At 60.0% G+C, this 17,396-nt stretch overlaps 6 protein-coding genes across 6 annotated transcripts; 4 read left to right on the forward strand and 2 right to left on the reverse strand.

Moving 5' to 3' along the window:
- Positions 1-549: 549 nt before the first annotated feature.
- HRG_04049 (fungal specific transcription factor domain-containing protein) lies at positions 550-3,166 on the forward strand (the record flags this gene model as incomplete). Its single annotated transcript, XM_044862520.1, has 9 exons — positions 550-649; positions 711-742; positions 800-950; positions 1,014-1,254; positions 1,304-1,591; positions 1,651-1,902; positions 1,981-2,856; positions 2,905-3,020; positions 3,069-3,166. 9 exons carry the CDS (start codon positions 550-552, stop codon positions 3,164-3,166), a joined length of 2,154 nt encoding a protein of 717 aa, XP_044723546.1.
- Positions 3,167-3,877: 711 nt separating this feature from the next.
- Positions 3,878-5,659, reverse strand: HRG_04050 (RIO1 family domain-containing protein; the record flags this gene model as incomplete). Its single annotated transcript, XM_044862521.1, has 3 exons — positions 3,878-3,985; positions 4,043-4,155; positions 4,201-5,659. 3 exons carry the CDS (start codon positions 5,657-5,659, stop codon positions 3,878-3,880), a joined length of 1,680 nt encoding a protein of 559 aa, XP_044723547.1.
- A 987-nt stretch (positions 5,660-6,646) lies between these two features.
- HRG_04051 (eukaryotic aspartyl protease domain-containing protein) lies at positions 6,647-8,057 on the forward strand (the record flags this gene model as incomplete). Its single annotated transcript, XM_044862522.1, has 3 exons — positions 6,647-6,914; positions 6,974-7,103; positions 7,160-8,057. The coding sequence occupies 3 exons, from the start codon at positions 6,647-6,649 to the stop codon at positions 8,055-8,057; spliced, it is 1,296 nt and encodes a 431-aa protein (XP_044723548.1).
- Positions 8,058-8,675: 618 nt separating this feature from the next.
- HRG_04052 (nmrA-like family domain-containing protein) lies at positions 8,676-9,734 on the forward strand (the record flags this gene model as incomplete). The annotated part of the gene is made up of 1 exon (XM_044862523.1): positions 8,676-9,734. The coding sequence occupies one exon, from the start codon at positions 8,676-8,678 to the stop codon at positions 9,732-9,734; it is 1,059 nt and encodes a 352-aa protein (XP_044723549.1).
- A 2,218-nt stretch (positions 9,735-11,952) lies between these two features.
- Positions 11,953-12,999, forward strand: HRG_04053 (uncharacterized protein; the record flags this gene model as incomplete). The annotated part of the gene is made up of 1 exon (XM_044862524.1): positions 11,953-12,999. The coding sequence occupies one exon, from the start codon at positions 11,953-11,955 to the stop codon at positions 12,997-12,999; it is 1,047 nt and encodes a 348-aa protein (XP_044723550.1).
- A 1,365-nt stretch (positions 13,000-14,364) lies between these two features.
- HRG_04054 (putative major facilitator superfamily protein) lies at positions 14,365-15,531 on the reverse strand (the record flags this gene model as incomplete). The annotated part of the gene is made up of 1 exon (XM_044862525.1): positions 14,365-15,531. The coding sequence occupies one exon, from the start codon at positions 15,529-15,531 to the stop codon at positions 14,365-14,367; it is 1,167 nt and encodes a 388-aa protein (XP_044723551.1).
- Between the last annotated feature and the right edge of the window lie 1,865 nt (positions 15,532-17,396).

A 17,396-nucleotide genomic window follows, 5' to 3' on the forward strand; every position in this document is an offset into this window, starting at 1 on the left:
GGCCGCCTGGTGGAGGGCGCCCCTCTGGTTCCGCCCCAGCAGGGCAACTGACGATTGAGGGGGGAGCGTGCGGGAGCTGCCGAAGCTAAAGATGCCGGCCCTAGTGCGGATGGCTGGAGCTTCTGGTGCAGCACTGTAAAGAGGCGGGAGGGGTGAAGAGACAGGGAGGGGTAACTTAACTTAACTTGGGGATGGCTCTGGAAAGAGAGACAAAGTGGGATGAGAAGCGCCATGGCACGTGACAACGCAACACTGCGCAAATATGGTGTTGTCTGGCAGAACCCGCACTGTACATTCTGCCCACCAGTCGGGTCCAAGCACTGTGCGAGATACCGCTGCCGCTGCTGACTTGCCGCTGCTCCTCACGCCGAGGCGGCCGTTTTGCAGCCGTTTTGTCCAGCTCGCTTTGCGGCGCTGCCTTGGCTCATCTCGACTCAGCTTCACATAGCTGGTACCTGGACGCCGCTGAAACCATCCAAGGCAATGCTGCTGCTTGCGAACTCGCCCTGATCTGGTCTCGCCGGCCCAGAACGCACCTCTGTCTCGACCATGGCCGAGAATCCCGAGTCCGATGAGCTGGTGGCCGTCGACGAACTCACCGCCGAAGAAGCCAGCCGCATAATCCATTCCCATCGCAAGGTTCGCTATGGTCAGTCTTGCTGGACAATGCCCCATTCAGCCGCACGCCCCGTCGCTGACCTAGTCTCCAGGCACCGCGTGTTGGCCCTGTCGCCAACGCAAGGTAAAGTGCGACAACAAGCAGCCGTGTGAGAATTGCGTCAAGAGGGAGCACCCGCAGCTATGCTCTTACAAGCCCAACCGCTCCACGGCAAACAAGCATGCCCCCGCCTTGTCGCAGCACGTCTACGGTCGCAAGCGAGCCCTCTCAGCCTCCGACGGCGACGAGAGCCGCAAGACTGAGCGCCAGGACAGCTGGCCGCGCGCAATAGGTGAGTCGCAATTCCGCCCGCGCCCGCCGCAAATCCTGGGTGACCGCTCACCGGGCCTGTCAGCCAATCTGGACGACTCCGAGTCTGTCGGCGACCGCTACCTCGGCCAGAACAGCATCCCCGCCCTCCTCCGCGAGCAGTCGTCGCCCAACGACAAGACCGACAATGTCGATATCCGCCGCGACATGCGCTCCATCCTCGGCCTCGACACGTCGGCCCCGTTTCCCCTCATGTCGTCGCTGCATCTTCACCGCCTGGCCCAGGACATCTCGAATGAGCTGCCGTCTGACAGAGAAGTCGTCAAGTCAGTGCCCTTGCCGCATTGAACGACGCTGCGACTGACTTGCATTCAGACTCTTCCGCACTTACAAGGAGATCCCCCAACCCTTTTGGGGCTTCGTTTACGACATGGATGACCTCGAGTCCCGGCTGATGGTGTACTTGGAAGACCGATCTCGCAACGCGTCCAGCACCGTGAGGTCATCCAGGTCGGTCACGGCGTCATGGCTGGCCATCCTCTTTGCCGTCCTGGCCGTTGGGTCCCAATACCACGAGAACCCATACCACATCCGCACCAGGGACTCGCAAAAGTACATTCAGATTTCGTTTCACTTTCTGCGCGTGGGCAACTTTCTCCTGAGGTGCGCACTCTACCCGCATCGTCTCTTCTGCGCCTGCTCTCGCTGACATTGCACCTTAGGCCGTCTTTCGACTCAATCCAGGCCCTCCTCCTCACCAGCTTTGTGCTGCTTAACGATATGAAGGCCGAGGCTTCATGGGCTTTGACGGGACTGACGTGCCGCCTCGCGCAGTCTCTGGGCCTACACCGCCCCAACACGTACGACGGCCGCGAGAGCGCACCGCCCAACGCAAAGTCCAAGGAGATGATTCGGCGCAAGCTTTGGTGGACCTGCGTCTGGCACGATACCCTGACCTCGCTGTCCTTTGATCGGTAAAGCGCCCCATTTCTCGTTGCAGCCCGCCCTCCTTTCTCCTATCAAGACCTCCTGTATTGACCGGCTCGTGCCAGTTGCCCCATGACCAACTTCCCGAGCTGTTCCATCCCCGAATCGTCTACCGGCAGCTACACATACCTAGAGATGATGTACCACCTCATCGAAATCATTTCACGTCGGCTCAATCCCGACGCCACCGCCACCTCGTCGTATCGCCAGATTGCCGACAACTGCGAGGCCGTGGAGGCTCTCCGAACCCGGGCCCGCGCACACATGAAGGACAAGGAAAAGTGCAAGACGGCGTTGGATCGTCTCCAATATTACGCAATCCGCCTGCATACGTCATTCGTCATCTCCGTCGCCTGCCGCCCGGCGCTGAAACGAGACTGCGATCTTGATCCTCGACAAAAGAAGGAACTGGCAGACCGGTGCAAGGAGAACCTGCTGGAGACGGTGCGGATGTTCTTGGCTATGCACCAGCTGTCTGTGATTCCGACGAGGACTTGGGCCTTTACCTATCATGGTCTTTCCTCGGCCCTCTTGCTAGGAATTTTGTGCGAGACCAAGGCAGATCCCGAGATACGGCAGCTACAAGGGGACCTGATTGCCGCCCTGTCTGCCACGGCGGCAAAGGACGCAACCACACCCGAGCCCCACGTGCCCAAGACCGACAAGGACATTGAGCTGTCCGGTCCGCTGTGGCGAGCGCTCACGGCGCTCAAGAATATCTACGACCACGGCTCAATAGCGGGCTCCAGCTTGAAGCGAGAAGGCGACTCGTCGGCCGGCGCGAGCGGAAGCCGGACGCCGCTGCCTTCGTTCAATGGCCAAGGCTTGGCAGGGCCGACTTCACAGCTTCGCGGCGCTCAGGCCGGTGGCAATCCTCGGGAGGATGCCGCCTTGGCCATGGCCGAGATGCAGAACGGAGCATCTCTGTCCGATTTCTCAGGGTCAGACGATCGCCCTCCTTGTTTCCGCTTTGGCTGACCGTCCCGCAGAATTCCATTTACGCAGCCCATCCCGACGACCATGGGCCTAGACGGCATGCCTGGCTTGAGCATGGACCAAACGCAATATATGGCGCCCATGGATCTTTACGACTCCATCTGGGGCGGTAAGTGGAACGCCAACCGCGACCCTGCGGCCCGAGCTGACGTACCAGAATCCCCCGATCCCTGGAGCTCGGGCATGGATTCCATGAGCTTCGACTTTTCGGCGCAGCCGCCGCCAGGGCAGCCGCAGCAGCAGTTTTACTTTTGAATGTGTCGACGTCTTGGGGAGATATCGGGGTGGGGAGTGGCACCACTCGATGCCTCTTGGGGAATAATATCTTTTGATCCGTATTTTTGTATCATTTCAGCGAGGGAGCAACGGCGGGAAACAAATGGCTTACTGCGCGAATGGCGTTGGGGAATGCCCCGTGTGGGTGGATTCAATGTTTGTGGAGTTTTGGCTACGTGATGCAATGGCTCGGCGAGATATTGGTTCGAGATTTTGACTACAAGGGCCTATGACGCTCCAGCGAGACAGAGGTGCAGGCCCAGCCCACATGTGTGACACAAAAATATCACGGTGAATGTCGTCAGGGCTCTCTTTGATCATCCAATCGCCCGTGGGCGTTCAGGTCGCATCAGGCGCCCCTCGCTGCCCAGAGGTTCCAGTGCCGACTCGGCGCTGGAGCCTTCTGGGCTGAGGGGGACCTTGTAAGCGACGATCTAGGCTCATCATCCGACAAGAGGGGCAGGTCAGTTGATTGACGAGAGGCTCTCTGCACTTGCGAAGCCAAACACTGTTTGGGGGGAGCGAGGAGGGGGGGTGTTGGAAATTCCTGTCAGTCGTCTAGGCCACGCAAGCGTTTTGCGAGGCGCATTTCCCCCCCTTGCCATTGCGCGGCCGATTTCCTTTTCGATGAAACTTTTTTGGCCCTTTTTTTACTTTATTTTTCATTGGTCGTCGTCCTGTCATGGACTTCTACTTCTTCCGCCGCGATGTGCTCGACACAATCTTCTTCTTAACGTGCTTGGGCATCTTTTCCTTGCGCTTCTCGCGCTTGGCCTCCTTGACTGCTTGCTTGTGTTGCTGCGAGGAAGCGACATGTTAGTCAACCGACACTGGCAAAGGGAATGGGAAGCATGCCTTCTTCTCCTCCTTGTCTTCGAAGCGGCGCCCCCTCGGCTGGCCCTTTTCGAAACGGCTGTCATCGTCGTCGCCGTCGCCAGAAAGGGCGGCACCAGAGTCGGAGCCCGAGTCTTCAGACGTGTCGTCTGTGCTCTGCTCTTCATCCGCCGGCTTGCCGTTCTCCTGGCGGCTTGGGGTGGCGACGACTTGATCGGCCAAAAGGTTCTTGTACACGAGGTCGTCTCCCTCCCCCCTCGTCAGTTTCTGAGCATCTTTTTCCATGTCGTAGACCTGCTCCAGCGTCTGCGGGATGTACTGGTTGCGAAAGACCTCGTTGTCCACCTCAAACTCTGCAGCCTCCTGCTCGTCGCCCGCCGCCGCAGAGTGCCGCGTGTCGTAAAGGCGCTCAAAGGCCTCGGGCATGGCGGGCTCCTCGACGGGGCCGGCCGGGGCCGTGATGAAGTCAAAGACGGCACGGTCGGGCAGCGTGTCGACGCCCTTGCGCCGGAAAAAGTCGCCAACGTTCTTAATGTCCATTCGCAGGAACTCGAGAGAGCGCGGGTGATCCGGCTCGACGCTCTGTGACACGTCGATGATGTAGAGCTTGCCGGCGTGGTAGAGAATGTTGTACTCGCTCAGGTCGGCGTGGACCAGCCGGCAGACCTGGTACATCTTGCGCATGGCGGCGGCGAGCTGGGCGTAGAGGCCCCGCCACCGCTCGTCGGCGTCGTCGCCCTCGATGACGGCGTCGCGGAGCTTGGGATACGCCCAGCCTTTTCGGTCTCCGAGGAAGCCCATGACGAGCACGTGCAGCTTGAGGCTGATGGGCTCGGGGCAGGGGATGCCGGCGTTGTAAATTCGGCGCAGGTTTCGGTACTCCTTTTCCGCCCACAGCTTGACCATCTTGCGGTTGTTTCCCTTGTCGAAGCCGCCCTTGAAGCGGTGCTCGCCGGTAATGTACCTCTCGCGGTCCTTGAAGACGAGAATGGCCGTCTTGTAGACCTTGATGGCCCTGGGTGTCGTCTCGCCAGTGCCATGGTCGTGCAGCACGGCGCCGTAGACGTTGGCCTCCTTGCCGGTGCTGATGGCGCCGTGGACCTCGCTGACGTAGCCGCGGTTGATCATTTGCAGCAGAATCATGCGCGTGCGCTGGTCCAGGACCTGCTCGCTCGTCGCCCTGTCGGCCTTGTCCTTGTCCCTGTCGTCGTCGCGCTTGACCGAGTCGAGGCGGATCTTGGCGGCGTGCTTGGAGAGGGCCGAGACCTGGTCGTCGATGCTGGCCAGAGTGTTGGCCTTGGGCTTCTGCTGGTTCGACCGGGGCACGGCGACGCCGCCTCCGCTGCTGCTGCTGCTGGTGTCGTGGAGCTGCCGCTGGCGGTTGTACGACTTTGTAAGGTCGGCGGCGCTGGAGGACCACTCCTCCTCGTCCAGGTCGCCATCGTCCTCGTCGTCGAAGATGCCGTCCAGATCGTCATCCTGGTCGTCGTCGACCTGGTGCGAGTCTGGGTGAGGGGCGCCCCGGGGCATGCGAACTTCGGGAGGCACGTCGTGTATTTGCGCGCCGTAGCCCTGGTTGGCAGTGTATGTATAGGGCGGCTGATGCGGCGCGGCCGGCGAAGCGGATGCGTCCGCCATAACTGAAGTCTCTTGCCTCTGTCTTGAGGTCTGTTGCCTCTGTCTATCCGTTCAGTGGTCAAGAAAGGACTCGATTGGAGATTTTGGCTGGCGCTTTGATGATTTCTTATCGAAAAGACGACCCCGCGGCGGCTATCCATCGCCATCTTATCTATCGCTTTGCATATCTAAAAAAAAAATCATTGTAGCGGGGACTCGGAGGCGAATTGTGCGGATTGTTTACGTAAGGTTGGCCACCTACAATGGTGACTCATCACTAGCCGGAGCAAATTGGCAGTGTTCGTCAGCCTCAACGTCAGCCTCAACCTCGACACATCCTTGGCTTCCGTGTTCCAGTCATCGACAATGACTCTTGCCGCCCTGACTCCATGGTCTGAGAGTCACGAGATGGATCCAATTTCTGATCTGCCGTGGCGGAAAGTTGACGCGTCTTTGGATTCCGCATCAACTTAGCAAAGCACTGCAGATGGCGCCAACGCGAGCAGCCGTGCCGGATGACAGCTCGCCGGCGAACATCGTGGCTGGCCGTCTTGCCCTCGCCTTGTTCTCCGTGCGAGGGCGATTGGGGAAAAGACACGGGACGCCAATCTATTGAAGGGCGCATACTTTGGCCTCGTCGATGTCTCAAACCAGCCCCTTCGCCGCCGGCACCCCAGAACCCACGGGCTGGGAATACGTTGTTAGGCCTTGTTCTTCGGACCTTTGTCGCAGTTGCATCCAAGTGCATTCCTCGTTCAGGTCGCCATGCCTGGGTCTTGCGTTCCAGTTTGATCCTCGCATGAATAGATTCATCCCTCGACGCGTCGAGTTCTATAGCCAGGCCATTATTTATTCATGTGAATCCGTCCCGGTATCATTGTTCTTGCCCTCTCGCGTCGGTCTGATTCGGTGGTCGGCTTGCTCTCAACTGTTTCTTCGTGGTCCCAGTTGCTCCAGCTTGTTCCCGGGCCCCGATAGCAGACCAAAAGACGACGCTCACTCTCCATCATGAGAGTTACGCTCGCTGCCATAGCCCTCGCTTGCCTGGCTAACTGCGCCGACACCACGCCGCCAACTCAATCTTCCAGCAAGAAAGGGGGCAAACGGTTCACGCTTACCCAAGTCCACAACGACAAGTTCCAAGGTCATGATACGCCTTCGTCCTTCCTCAAAGCCCACTTGAAATACGGTCACACTCTACCGCCGCAATTATCACGAGCTTTGGACCTCAACCCGAGCCTTAAACTCAGGTTCCAGGCCCAGTTGCCTTATACAAGTACGCTCGCTGCAGCCTCCACTTCCCCCTTTCCTGTCAGAGAGCTGACACGGCGATAGACAGATCACAGAAGGGAACGATCAAGACATCCATCGCGCCCAAATATGACTCGGAATACTCAGTCCCAGTCCAGATCGGGACGCCTCCGCAGACGATACCCTTGAACTTGGACACGGGGTCTGCTGATCTGTAAGCCACTCATTTCACCCTTTGCTTTGACCCGAGTCTCGCGCTGACCTGTGCAGGTGGACGTTTTCATCGGAAACATACCCGACCGTGGTCATGAATCAGACACTATACCATCCTGAGAACTCGTCGACCTGTGAGCTGCAGAGAGGCGAAAGTTGGCAAGTCAAGTATGGCGATGGCGCCGGCGCGGCAGGCATCGTCTACAGAGACAGGGTGCAAGTGGGTGAAACCTACGTCGATGGTCAAGGCGTGCAGGCTGCCATCACGGTCTCGCCCGAAATCGCCAGGGACTCGTTCACATCGGGCATCTTGGGCATGGCAAATAGCCGTGTCAACACGGCCCGGCCCATGCAGCAGCGGACCTACATTGACAACATCAGGGGATCGCTCGAGGAACCCCTGTTCACGGCCAATCTGCGCAATCGCCGTCCCGGCAACTACAACTTCGGATACATTGATAAGTCCGAGTACACGGGCGACCTCCAATACGCCGCTGTGAACCGATACTCACCATTCTGGATGGTCACTGTGAATGGGTACCAGGTCGGCTACAACCCCCCCCTTCAGGTGTCGTGGAACGCGATTGTCGACACGGGCACGTCGCTACTGCTGCTCCCCGACGAAATTGTGCAGGACTATTATCGCCACGTTCCCGGCGCTGGGATAGATCCGAAGCTGGGGGTGGTTACGTTTCCCTGCCAAGTTCACCCGCCCGACTTCTTCTTTTACATTGGGGCCCATCGCGGCCGAATCCCAGGCGCGTATATCAATTACGGGCAGGTCAGCGAGACGTACTGCCACGGCGGGATTCAGACGGCACGGGGGCTGCCCTTTGGCGTGCTTGGCGACGTTGTGCTCAAGGCGCAGTTTATCGTCTTCAACTATAACCTGGGCCTCGTCGGGTTTGCCAACAAGAAGCTTGATGACGCTCCTGACAGCCCTCCTGAACACTAGAGCATTCCCTCACGGGATCCCCTGAAGCCCGCCGCTGGCAGCTGGCACTGAGGACTTGAGCAAGGATTTGAGCAGGCTGGCGTTGCATGTTGAGGCATTGCTCCACATATATTGGATGTCGTGCCTTGAATCACCCTGGAAGGTATGGGAGCGCGGCTTAGCATACGGACTGGATCGGGTTTCGCCATTATACATGGAGCATCACGACCATGCAAGCATTGGGCATTGCGGTGAATAAACGAGGACATATAGGCTGACTTATGATCCCGATGAATGCATAATCCAAGACTGGATAGAGTGAAGAGACGTTGCAATGGCGTCTTTGCAAAGTAGCTGTCGGACTCTGGTGCTCCCTTTCCAATCATTCCACAGCATCAGACAACGGCTTGGGCCGACAACGGCAAATCGTCTAGCGCTTACCGTCTAGCAAGGCAAGGTGCGCTGACGTCTGCTTACGGGCAATTATTAATGCTTGAAAGCCGAAGAAGCCGATGGGATCCCTGATGTGAACCAGACACGCAGGAAGGTAGTTGGCTCTACATATCCCCGTTGCAATATTGCCCAGCAAGCCAGGCGACGGTCGACGACGAAGACGAAGAGGGGAATTCTTTGACCGAAATGGATCAGCTCGCGTCGCGCCAACAGCAACTAGACGCCATGATGGAAAGCGTGCTCATCATCGGCGCCGGCGAGCTCGGTCTCTGCGTCATCGAGGCACTGGCGGCACATCCGCAGCGCAACCGCATGAAAAAGATGTCGGTGCTGGTTCGGGCCGCGACGTTGGAGTCCACGGCGGCAGCTGAGAAGCAGCAGACAGTGCAGAGGATCCGGGCACTCGGGGCCGAGTTCGAGACCGCCGACGTGGTGCAGGCGTCGGTGGCGGAGCTGGCGGGCATCTTGTCGCGGTACGGCACCGTGGTGTCGTGCTCGGGCATGGAGCTGCCGGCGGGGACGCAGACAAAGCTGGCGCAGGCGGCGCTGGCCGGGCGGGTGAGACGGTATTTCCCATGGCAGTTTGGCATGGACTACGAGGCCATTGGCGAGGGCAGCTCGCAGCACCTGTTTGACGAACAGCTCCGGGTGCGGGCGATGCTGCGTGAGGCCACGGCCGTGGAGGAGCAGGAGGAGCAGGAGGAGCAGGGAGGATCGAAGGGCGGGGGGACCGAGTGGGTGATTGTGTCAACGGGCCTGTTCATGAGCTTCCTCTTCGTCGCGGCCTTTGGCGTCGTCGACCTGGAGAAGAGGACGGTGCGGGCCCTGGGCGGCTGGGAGCAGGAGCTGACGGCGACGACGCCCCGGGACATTGGCCGGGCGACGGCCGAGGTGGTGGTGGACCCGCGGGAGATTCGCAACCAGGTCGTCTACACGGCGGGCGACACCATCTCGTACGCGCGCCTGGCCGACACGCTCGACGGGCACTTTGGCGGCGCGCCGTTTCGGCGGGAGCTGTGGGACGCGGCGACGCTGCGGCGGCAAGTGGAGGAGGCGGACGGAGGCGAGGCGGTAATGGCTCGGTATAGGGACACGTTTGCGCAAGGGCGCGGCGTGGCGTGGGGCATGGACGGGACGCTGAATGCGCAACGGGGGATGGCTATGACGGACGTGGATGGGTATCTGAGGGAGATGGGAGCCGGGGGGTCGGGCCCGGAGCCGGGGGCGGGGCCGGCGTCGGGCTGAAATGTCGAAGCGCCGAAGTACCGAAGTGGAAAGCGCGCTTACATCCATACACCACTCATACACTCATACGGGACGTAAGGAAAATTGTTCAGGCTAGGCAACCTGAGTCTAAGAGCTCTGCGCCTCCTTTCACCTCCCAGTCATTCTCTGAGATGAGACTCAGTCACAGCCGGCGGAACGTGCCATCCAGTCAACAATGTGACGGATGCCCAGGGCGCTCTGCTCAACAAAGAAGCCGCCGCACCCGAGGGCGCCACGTCTTTTGGTGTCTGCCTCGTCTCCCCACGCATGTACGAATACAGGGCCGAGACGGGAGGCAAAGTCAGTCACGAGCAACGTCGTGGCGTGGCGGACGAGGACGGGGCCTCTTGCATGGGCCTTGGACACACACGCAGGCGCCTGCAAAAAGAATGGACGGGCACATGGGCACGTAGACTCGCCTCGGCCTCTCCGGGAATCGACGGGACCTGGGCCGCGCCGCGGGGATCACGAGAAGGTTTCAGGCTTGCGATATGCAGATTATAGGGCCCACTAAGGAAAAGGGGAGCAGGGCGTGCGTGCCTGGAGCCGTGCCTGGAGCCGTGCCTTGGTCATGACGACGTCAGGGCGAGAGGGGGAAACGATTGGCGCCAGTGGGGGGCGGCGGAGAGGAGGAAGAAGACGTGTGTTGATTCCTCTGGCTGGCGTGAGGCTTGCCGGGAGCGGTGCAGCCGCTGAATCCGGCATCAAGCATATTGGAGGTATTGCTGTACAGGGATTCATTCGCGTTGGGCAGACTGATGCCCCGTCTGCCCAGTCCGGTTCCGGCTGGGGGAGCTCGGGCTGCCATGGACCAGGAGGAGGAGGAGGAGGAGGAGGAAGGACGAGGGCATGTGCTGCCTTGCAATAAGTCGAGCTCGACGCATCTACTCAGTCTAGACCAGACAGGACAGGCAGGACAGGCAGGATAGGCAGGACAAAGATTGAACAGGCGAGCACTATAGGCTGACCGCCAGCAAATAAAACAAAAACACACACACCATCAGTGCAAGTGCATAATAAAAAGTCATCTGGTCACTCACCTTGGCTGGGCGTCGAGGCCCTGTTTTACCCGGGCTGTGCTAGTGCTGCAGTGCGCTATGGATGATGCGGACAGGGAGGGGGGGCAGTGGGGAGACAGTGGAGGGACAGTGGTGGAACAGGGCACCCACTCGCTGGGAGCTTATCTGCTTATCGGCGGCAGTGCTGAATCCTCCGTGTCAGGCCTGGGTGGTGGTAAGCGACGGAGCATCCCGCGAGACTGCATCTGCAGCGGGGGAGATACTTGACTCGAAGCACGAGACTCTGAGCGCAGGCATGTACCTCTGATTCCAAGCGACCCTTCACATGGCGGGCGGCAGTGGTTGGTCAGCTTGTACCGGCTACGAGAACGGACGTATCGGCGCGCATTCCTCCCACGAAACAGCGCCGACGCCTACCAAGGGAGGGTGGAGGGTACCCGACTGCCTTGTACGGGGTACCGCGATGGAATGTGCCCAAGCCAAGGCAATGGCGCCATCATGACCGACTCAACCCTCCCCTCAACACCCAACCCTCACCCCCTCTCGGGACGGGGATACGGTACACAACCCCCCCCCCTCGGAACCGGGGATACAAGGCCAACCCGAAGCGTCCCATCCAGCGTCCCATGCCCGCGATCCGATCCGATGCTACTGTACGCTGGGGGCTGGAGACTGTGCCTTGAACCACCTCCAAGGTGACTCACGGTCATGCGCTCGCCCTCGACTCGCCATCGTGACTCCGCCGCTCGTCGGCAAGCCAACCAACGCCCCTTTCCGGTTCAGGCGTCGCAGCCATCAGCGGTGACCTTCGATGGAGCGCCGCCACCGGGGGTCCGGGGCGGATGCATAAATGTACAAAAGGGGAGGAGGAGTCTGCGAGCCTTTGTTTCTTCTCCGAGTCTTTCTAGACGCCTCCGGCATCCATCGCCCCCTTCCCCCACCTTTTTCTCGCTAGCGGGTCTCAGCCTGTCCTGTGCTGCATGCGGCAAGCCAAGCCCTTTGTCGTCATCGCCTCGGACCCCGTCCATCATCGCCATCGACCTTTTCATCTTGCCTCCTCTCCGTCCCTTTGTTCCCCCCCCTATAGCCGTCACTCCAGACTCGACTCGCTTTCTCGAGACCATCGAGCACCCGCAAACCCTACATCAGCACCTATCATCCTCCATCCGCACAACAACATGGACGCCAGCGCTGCCGACTCTCATGGTGGAGGCGTCCCCTCGTCCGTTATCCAGAACCGCCACATCCCCCGTCGGGGCGCTGTCCCCAGCCGTCGCCGCTCCTTCAATCATGTCATCCGCGCCAGCGCCAAACGCCTGGCCCAGTCTCAGGATGTCCAGGCCTGCGAGCGTCTAGGTCTCCCCTGTGCCACAGCCGACGCCGACGCCGCCACCCACCCCCGCGGCGGTGCCCTTCGTCCTCATCTCGAGACCGAGCTTCGCCGTCATTGGGGTGCTTCCCGCCCCCCGCCTCGCATGCGCTGCCGGAATCGTCCCAACCTTCCCTGCGGACAAGATGAGGAGGACGAGGGCCGCGATCTCGCCCACAGCGAGATTCCCCTGCCCAGCGATCGCTTCCGGCTCGTCCGTCGGCCTGCTCTTGAGAGGGAAGATGCTTTCCGCGACGCCGCCACCTCTGCTAGGGGCAAGGTTCGCCTCAGGCGCTCGGTGCCCGACGCCGATGACGCCCAAGTCGCCGAGCTCTACAGCATGGGGCTGCTATACGACGACGCTGATGACGCCGATGGCCAGCGGGGCGGCCGCACCCTCAGCTTGAACAGCATCTGTCATGAGCAGCCCGTCTACTCGATCCGTCATGACCGGCGGACGCGCAGGCCGTCCAAGTCCAAAGGCCCCGGCCGAGACCCCCCTCTGCAGCTGGAATTCTCCTTTTCCGATCTGGGCGACGATACCGCCATCGCCCAGTACCTGGCCGTGCCTTCTGCCCATGCCCTCGAGGCCGACGACCAAGTGATGGAACAGGCGCCTTGCCCGTCCCGGCAGCATTCATATCCCCCACTCCGCGTCATCTACGAACTCGCCGGCTCGCGGCCCACGTTTGACGTCGATACTTCGCAGCCCCCAGACCTGGTTACCGACCTCATATCCGACTACGACTGCTTCACCGACAGCGAGCTCGACGACACGCCTTCGCAGCGCGAGGTGCACGAGAGCGACGACCACGCGGCCTCGGATCCGTGGGTCATGCTAGGCGACGACTCGTAGCAAGCCGTCCGGGTTCGCGAAAAGGGACCCCGAACAACTTCAATTCGCGGAGGAACACTTCCTTTCCCTTGGATAATACACGGCGCGAAGCTCCGGCAGCTGCAGACGCCTGGAGCTCCACGTCGCCAAATCCCTCCAAAACAGCACGCGCTGTCTTGTTACACAGCGGTAATGTGTTATACCGGGGGCGCGGGTCATTGCATAAAGCGGCGTCAATATAGCGCGCGGCTTCATACTCCTTTTTCTACTTTACCAGTACCAGTCTACCGGGTATTGTTATCATCGTGGCCACGGTGGTTTTTTCGTTGGTTTTTGTTTACATTGTTTTTGTACCACGCTATTAGATTCTCTTCCTAGTGCAGCGAATGCATTCGTTTTCTCTCCTTAAACTAAGTTGTTTTATAATGGCTATGGCTGTGGATGTTGACGTTTGCGGAATGTACCTTGGGCCGCACTTGGCTGGTCGATCGAAGGACAACGCGCCGGTTTGTACTGGTGGTGAGATGAGGGCTTTCTATGGCCAAGACCCATAAGATGTGTATCAAACTAAGCAGATGCTAAGATACACCTTTGTACCCATGCCCGTCGTGCTTTGTTCCTCCCGGGCAATTGAGCGGAGCCCGCCGAGCAAAATGCCGGGTGGACCCGCTTTTCCGGAGCCGGGACCGGGAAAGACCAGGGGGAGCGTGGCAGGGTGTTGCCCGCGCACGTATGACGACAGAAGCAGCTACAGTAGGAATAAGAAGGCGTTTAGATGGCACAGTGGTAGGACTACGGGGCTGCGTCTTGTACATCATACGCTGCGTGGGAGGACAAGGAGAGGTGCGGGAATGACGGGGAGGATAGGCGGTGGCGAAGTTGGAGAAGAAAGACACCACCAGGCGTTTACATGTCTAGAGAATGGAATATAACTGAGGCTCCTGGACAGCATGAATCCAACTCGCATGTCGGATTGGCAGACAGCTCTTTGATGTAGAGTAGGTTCCGCCTGGAAACACGGTCTTCCGCGGTTAGGGCGTTCCCTGGCACGGCATCTGCTTCCTCGAGCAATCCAGTAAACAGGGTCGTCAGATGATTCCAAGATGATTCCTCGTTCGACAATATTGAGACATTAAAACATGCAACGACGAGGGCAGGTTTATCAGATGCATTGCTCTATCAGGTATGCTAAGGGGAGCAACTGCAGAGGCACCGTTCAGAGTAAAGTACAGAAACGTTGCCGTCATCGTTTCCGCTTAGCCAAGTACGTCAAATATAAGTGTTATGTACATGCATCGCGTTATGGCATCAACTCGTCGCCGGTCGTCGAGAAGATTGCTGCGTCCATCTTGCCTCCTACACAAGAACGGGCAGAAATGGGGAGGACTAGTCCAAGCAGAGGCCATCTCCGGAGCCCAGCTCGAAAAAGCGATAGTCGGGCGGCTCTCCATGTCCTGGATCCTCGCGCAGGCGTTGCTGCTGGTGATGGACGGCCTCCTTGAGGGAGTAACGGGTGCGGCGCAAAAAGGGGGCGATGAGGCCGGCGCCCTTTTTGTCCTCATCGTGCGTGGCGACCCAGTACCTGGCCCCCGTGGCGGCGACTGCCTCGATGCCGTCGAGAGCGCCGAGGTTGAGTTGCTTGGCCATCCAGATGCGCACGTCGTGCAGGCCGTGGAGGAGGGCGAGGGGGCGCAGGCCAGAAGACCGGATGCCGTCGAGGTCCCGGCTCTGGACGCCGTGGGGCGCGTAGAGAATAGCTTCTCGACTGTCGTCGTCGCCATCGTCCTTGTTACCGAGGCGGAAGGCGACGAGCATGGCCGAGTGGTAGTAGAGGCTGTTGTCTGGGGCGACGAGGCGGCCGATGGCGATCCAGTCTGGCAACGGGTCGACGGCGGGCAGGCCGGCGGGGGACCAGTCGTCGCGAGCCTGGAGCGCGGGGGCGGTGAAGACGCGGTCGAAGTGGCTCCAGCTGCGGATCAGGTCGGCGGCGACCTGGGGCGCAAAGACGGGCGTGTGAGGGGATACCTCGAGGAGCGTTGCCTGGTGGCAGTGGTCGGTAAACTCGTGGGATACGACGACGGCGTCGATGCGCGAATCGGAGCATGGCTCTGTCTCAAGCCCATCGCCGGCATCGCCGTCTCTGCCGTTACTGCTGCTCGGGGAGGAGCCCAGCTGCAGGAGAGTGCGAGCCTCGACGTCTCGCAAGGCATCGTCCAAGTCGGCCACGGTGTCGAAGCTGGGCGGGATGAGGTGCCACTGGGTGCTGAACCAGCCGGCGACGTCGCTCTGAGGCCCGCGCAGCCAGGGGTCGACAAGGATGTTGAAGTGGGTGCGGCTTGGGTGGTGACGGTGAGCTGGCCGCGGCAGCTGCAGCAGCCAGGAGGTGTCGCCGTTGAGGTGGGCCAGCAGCGGGCGTTGGCACCGGGCGCTGCGGAGGAGCAGGCTGGACCACTGCTCCCGGTCCGAGAGGTGGAAGGACCCCGGCGAGGGAGAGGAGGAGTCCCTCGTGCTCACCGGTTGTGGCTGGCAGGGCCGAGCCGCGGGCGCCGCCATGTCGGAGGAGAAGGAGGAGAATGAGGCCGCCCACGCCGCAACAACAGGAATGCCGTGGCGGATGTGGCGCCGGAAACTAAAGCAAAAGACGACTGAATGCCTGTGGATGGACACCCACGAAGCACCAGTGACCTATCGTGAGCGCCTTCACCCCGGCCTGCCTCGTGCAGCTTCTACGGGAGGGGGGACGCGTCATGCCGTCACGCCAGCGTCAGAGCTTGTCCGCCGAACGGATCGCGATGACGGTGGTGCGGAGATGACGATGACGATGACGATGGGCGGAAAGGGTGGGTGGTCAGAGAGCGGGCGGGGTCGGACGACTTCGTCGGGACTCTGCCTCGCTCGGCAGTGGCTGTTGGGACGATGGGCATCGAACCGATAGCTTCTATCGAACCCTCGCCCTTCTGGTGATGGAGCGGAGCGGTCCAAGGTCTGGTGGCCACGGTGGACTGGACAACTCCAACCTCTTCCCCGGGACTCAGGGGGTGCCCGGTGCACAAAGCCAAGAGCCCAGTTCCAGTTCTCCCCAGAATATCCTGCTTGAAAGATGCCCCCGCAAAAGGGCCTCCATCTATCACAGTGATCTCATCGTGGTCTAGTCCGCATATGGTACGGGCTACGCAATAACTCGCCCTCCCTCCCAAACTACGAAGACACTCGAGCTAAGCTCACCCCTTCCGCCCCGTGCCTCGGATGCCAGCTCCGATTCAGGATCGGCTTCAACGTCACAAAACCGGTGGTGAAGCGGGCTCAGATGATCTGCTCGCCGCTAGTTTCGGCTCAGGCTTGCTCCTGAACCCTTCTCCTCGTGCTGGTATTTTTGGGCATGGTCACGAAGAAACCGTGTCTCTCTGGCCCGTGTGCCTGCCAGACCTCTGCTCCCCGCGAGCCATGCCATTCTTCATGTATGCTGACGAGGACCCGCCATTGCTAACGTCCGTCCCCGGAGTTCCGGCTGTATCGCACCGTTGCCCACGCCCTCAGCTCGGGCTTCGGCGAACAGTTTCCATGGCCAGCTCGTGTCTGCTTTTTTGCTGTTCCTTTGGGCGGCATGCACGGCATCGAGGTCACACGGTGAACATGGGCTCGGCGAGGTGTGGACATCCATGCATGCTGTTAACTGACGGGGCTTACTTTCCTTCTTTCTTTTCACCCCTGTGCTTCTTGTTTGTTTGTTTGTTTGTTTGTTTGTTCGTGTGTTCAAGCGCTCCGTGCTGTGATTTCGACTGCGGAACTTTGCCGTCCGCCGTGTTTTATCCAAGACTTGGGTTACTTTTTCTGGCCAAATCACTTAAGATGAAGAAGACGCTGATCTTGCTTGCCCGGCTTCAATTCGTCTTCTGTCATGTTCTCGGGGGCGGGGGCTGAGACATGCGTCACCAGCCCGCATTTCTCGAGCATCGGTACTGAGAACCCTTGACCCGGTCCGCACCAAGTACTTTTCTCGCTTCTCTCTTTACTTTACACACACACACACACGGTATTTGGAATTTCTCAATATACATGGGTCATGGGGGTTTCGCCTCGAAGCTGCCAGCAGAGGGGGGGGGGGACAGCCATGCGAGGCCTGTGAGTTTGTACGACCAACATGGAGCTGCAAAAAACGGTCTCCCCCATGCACGTCGTCTACCCGCCCCTGATCTCTGCGTCGTCAACGGGCTGGGAGACAAGTTTCCTCGGCCGACGCCGGGCTCCCTTCATGTTGCTGGCACCGGCTATCTTCCGTACTAGCCTTGAAACCAGTCAGATTCCTGCTCAACTCTCACTTCTTCCAGACGGGGATCCCCCCCCCCCCCCGGTCCCACTGGTGCTCGTAGTCTAACGTCGAGCTTCCCCGGCGGGCCTTGGCGGGAGGGTAAACTGGG

The sequence above is a fragment of the Hirsutella rhossiliensis genome (genome assembly GCF_020360975.1).
Source record: "Hirsutella rhossiliensis strain HR02 chromosome Unknown scaffold00003, whole genome shotgun sequence".
In the NCBI taxonomy this organism is placed as follows: Eukaryota; Fungi; Ascomycota; class Sordariomycetes; order Hypocreales; family Ophiocordycipitaceae; genus Hirsutella; species Hirsutella rhossiliensis.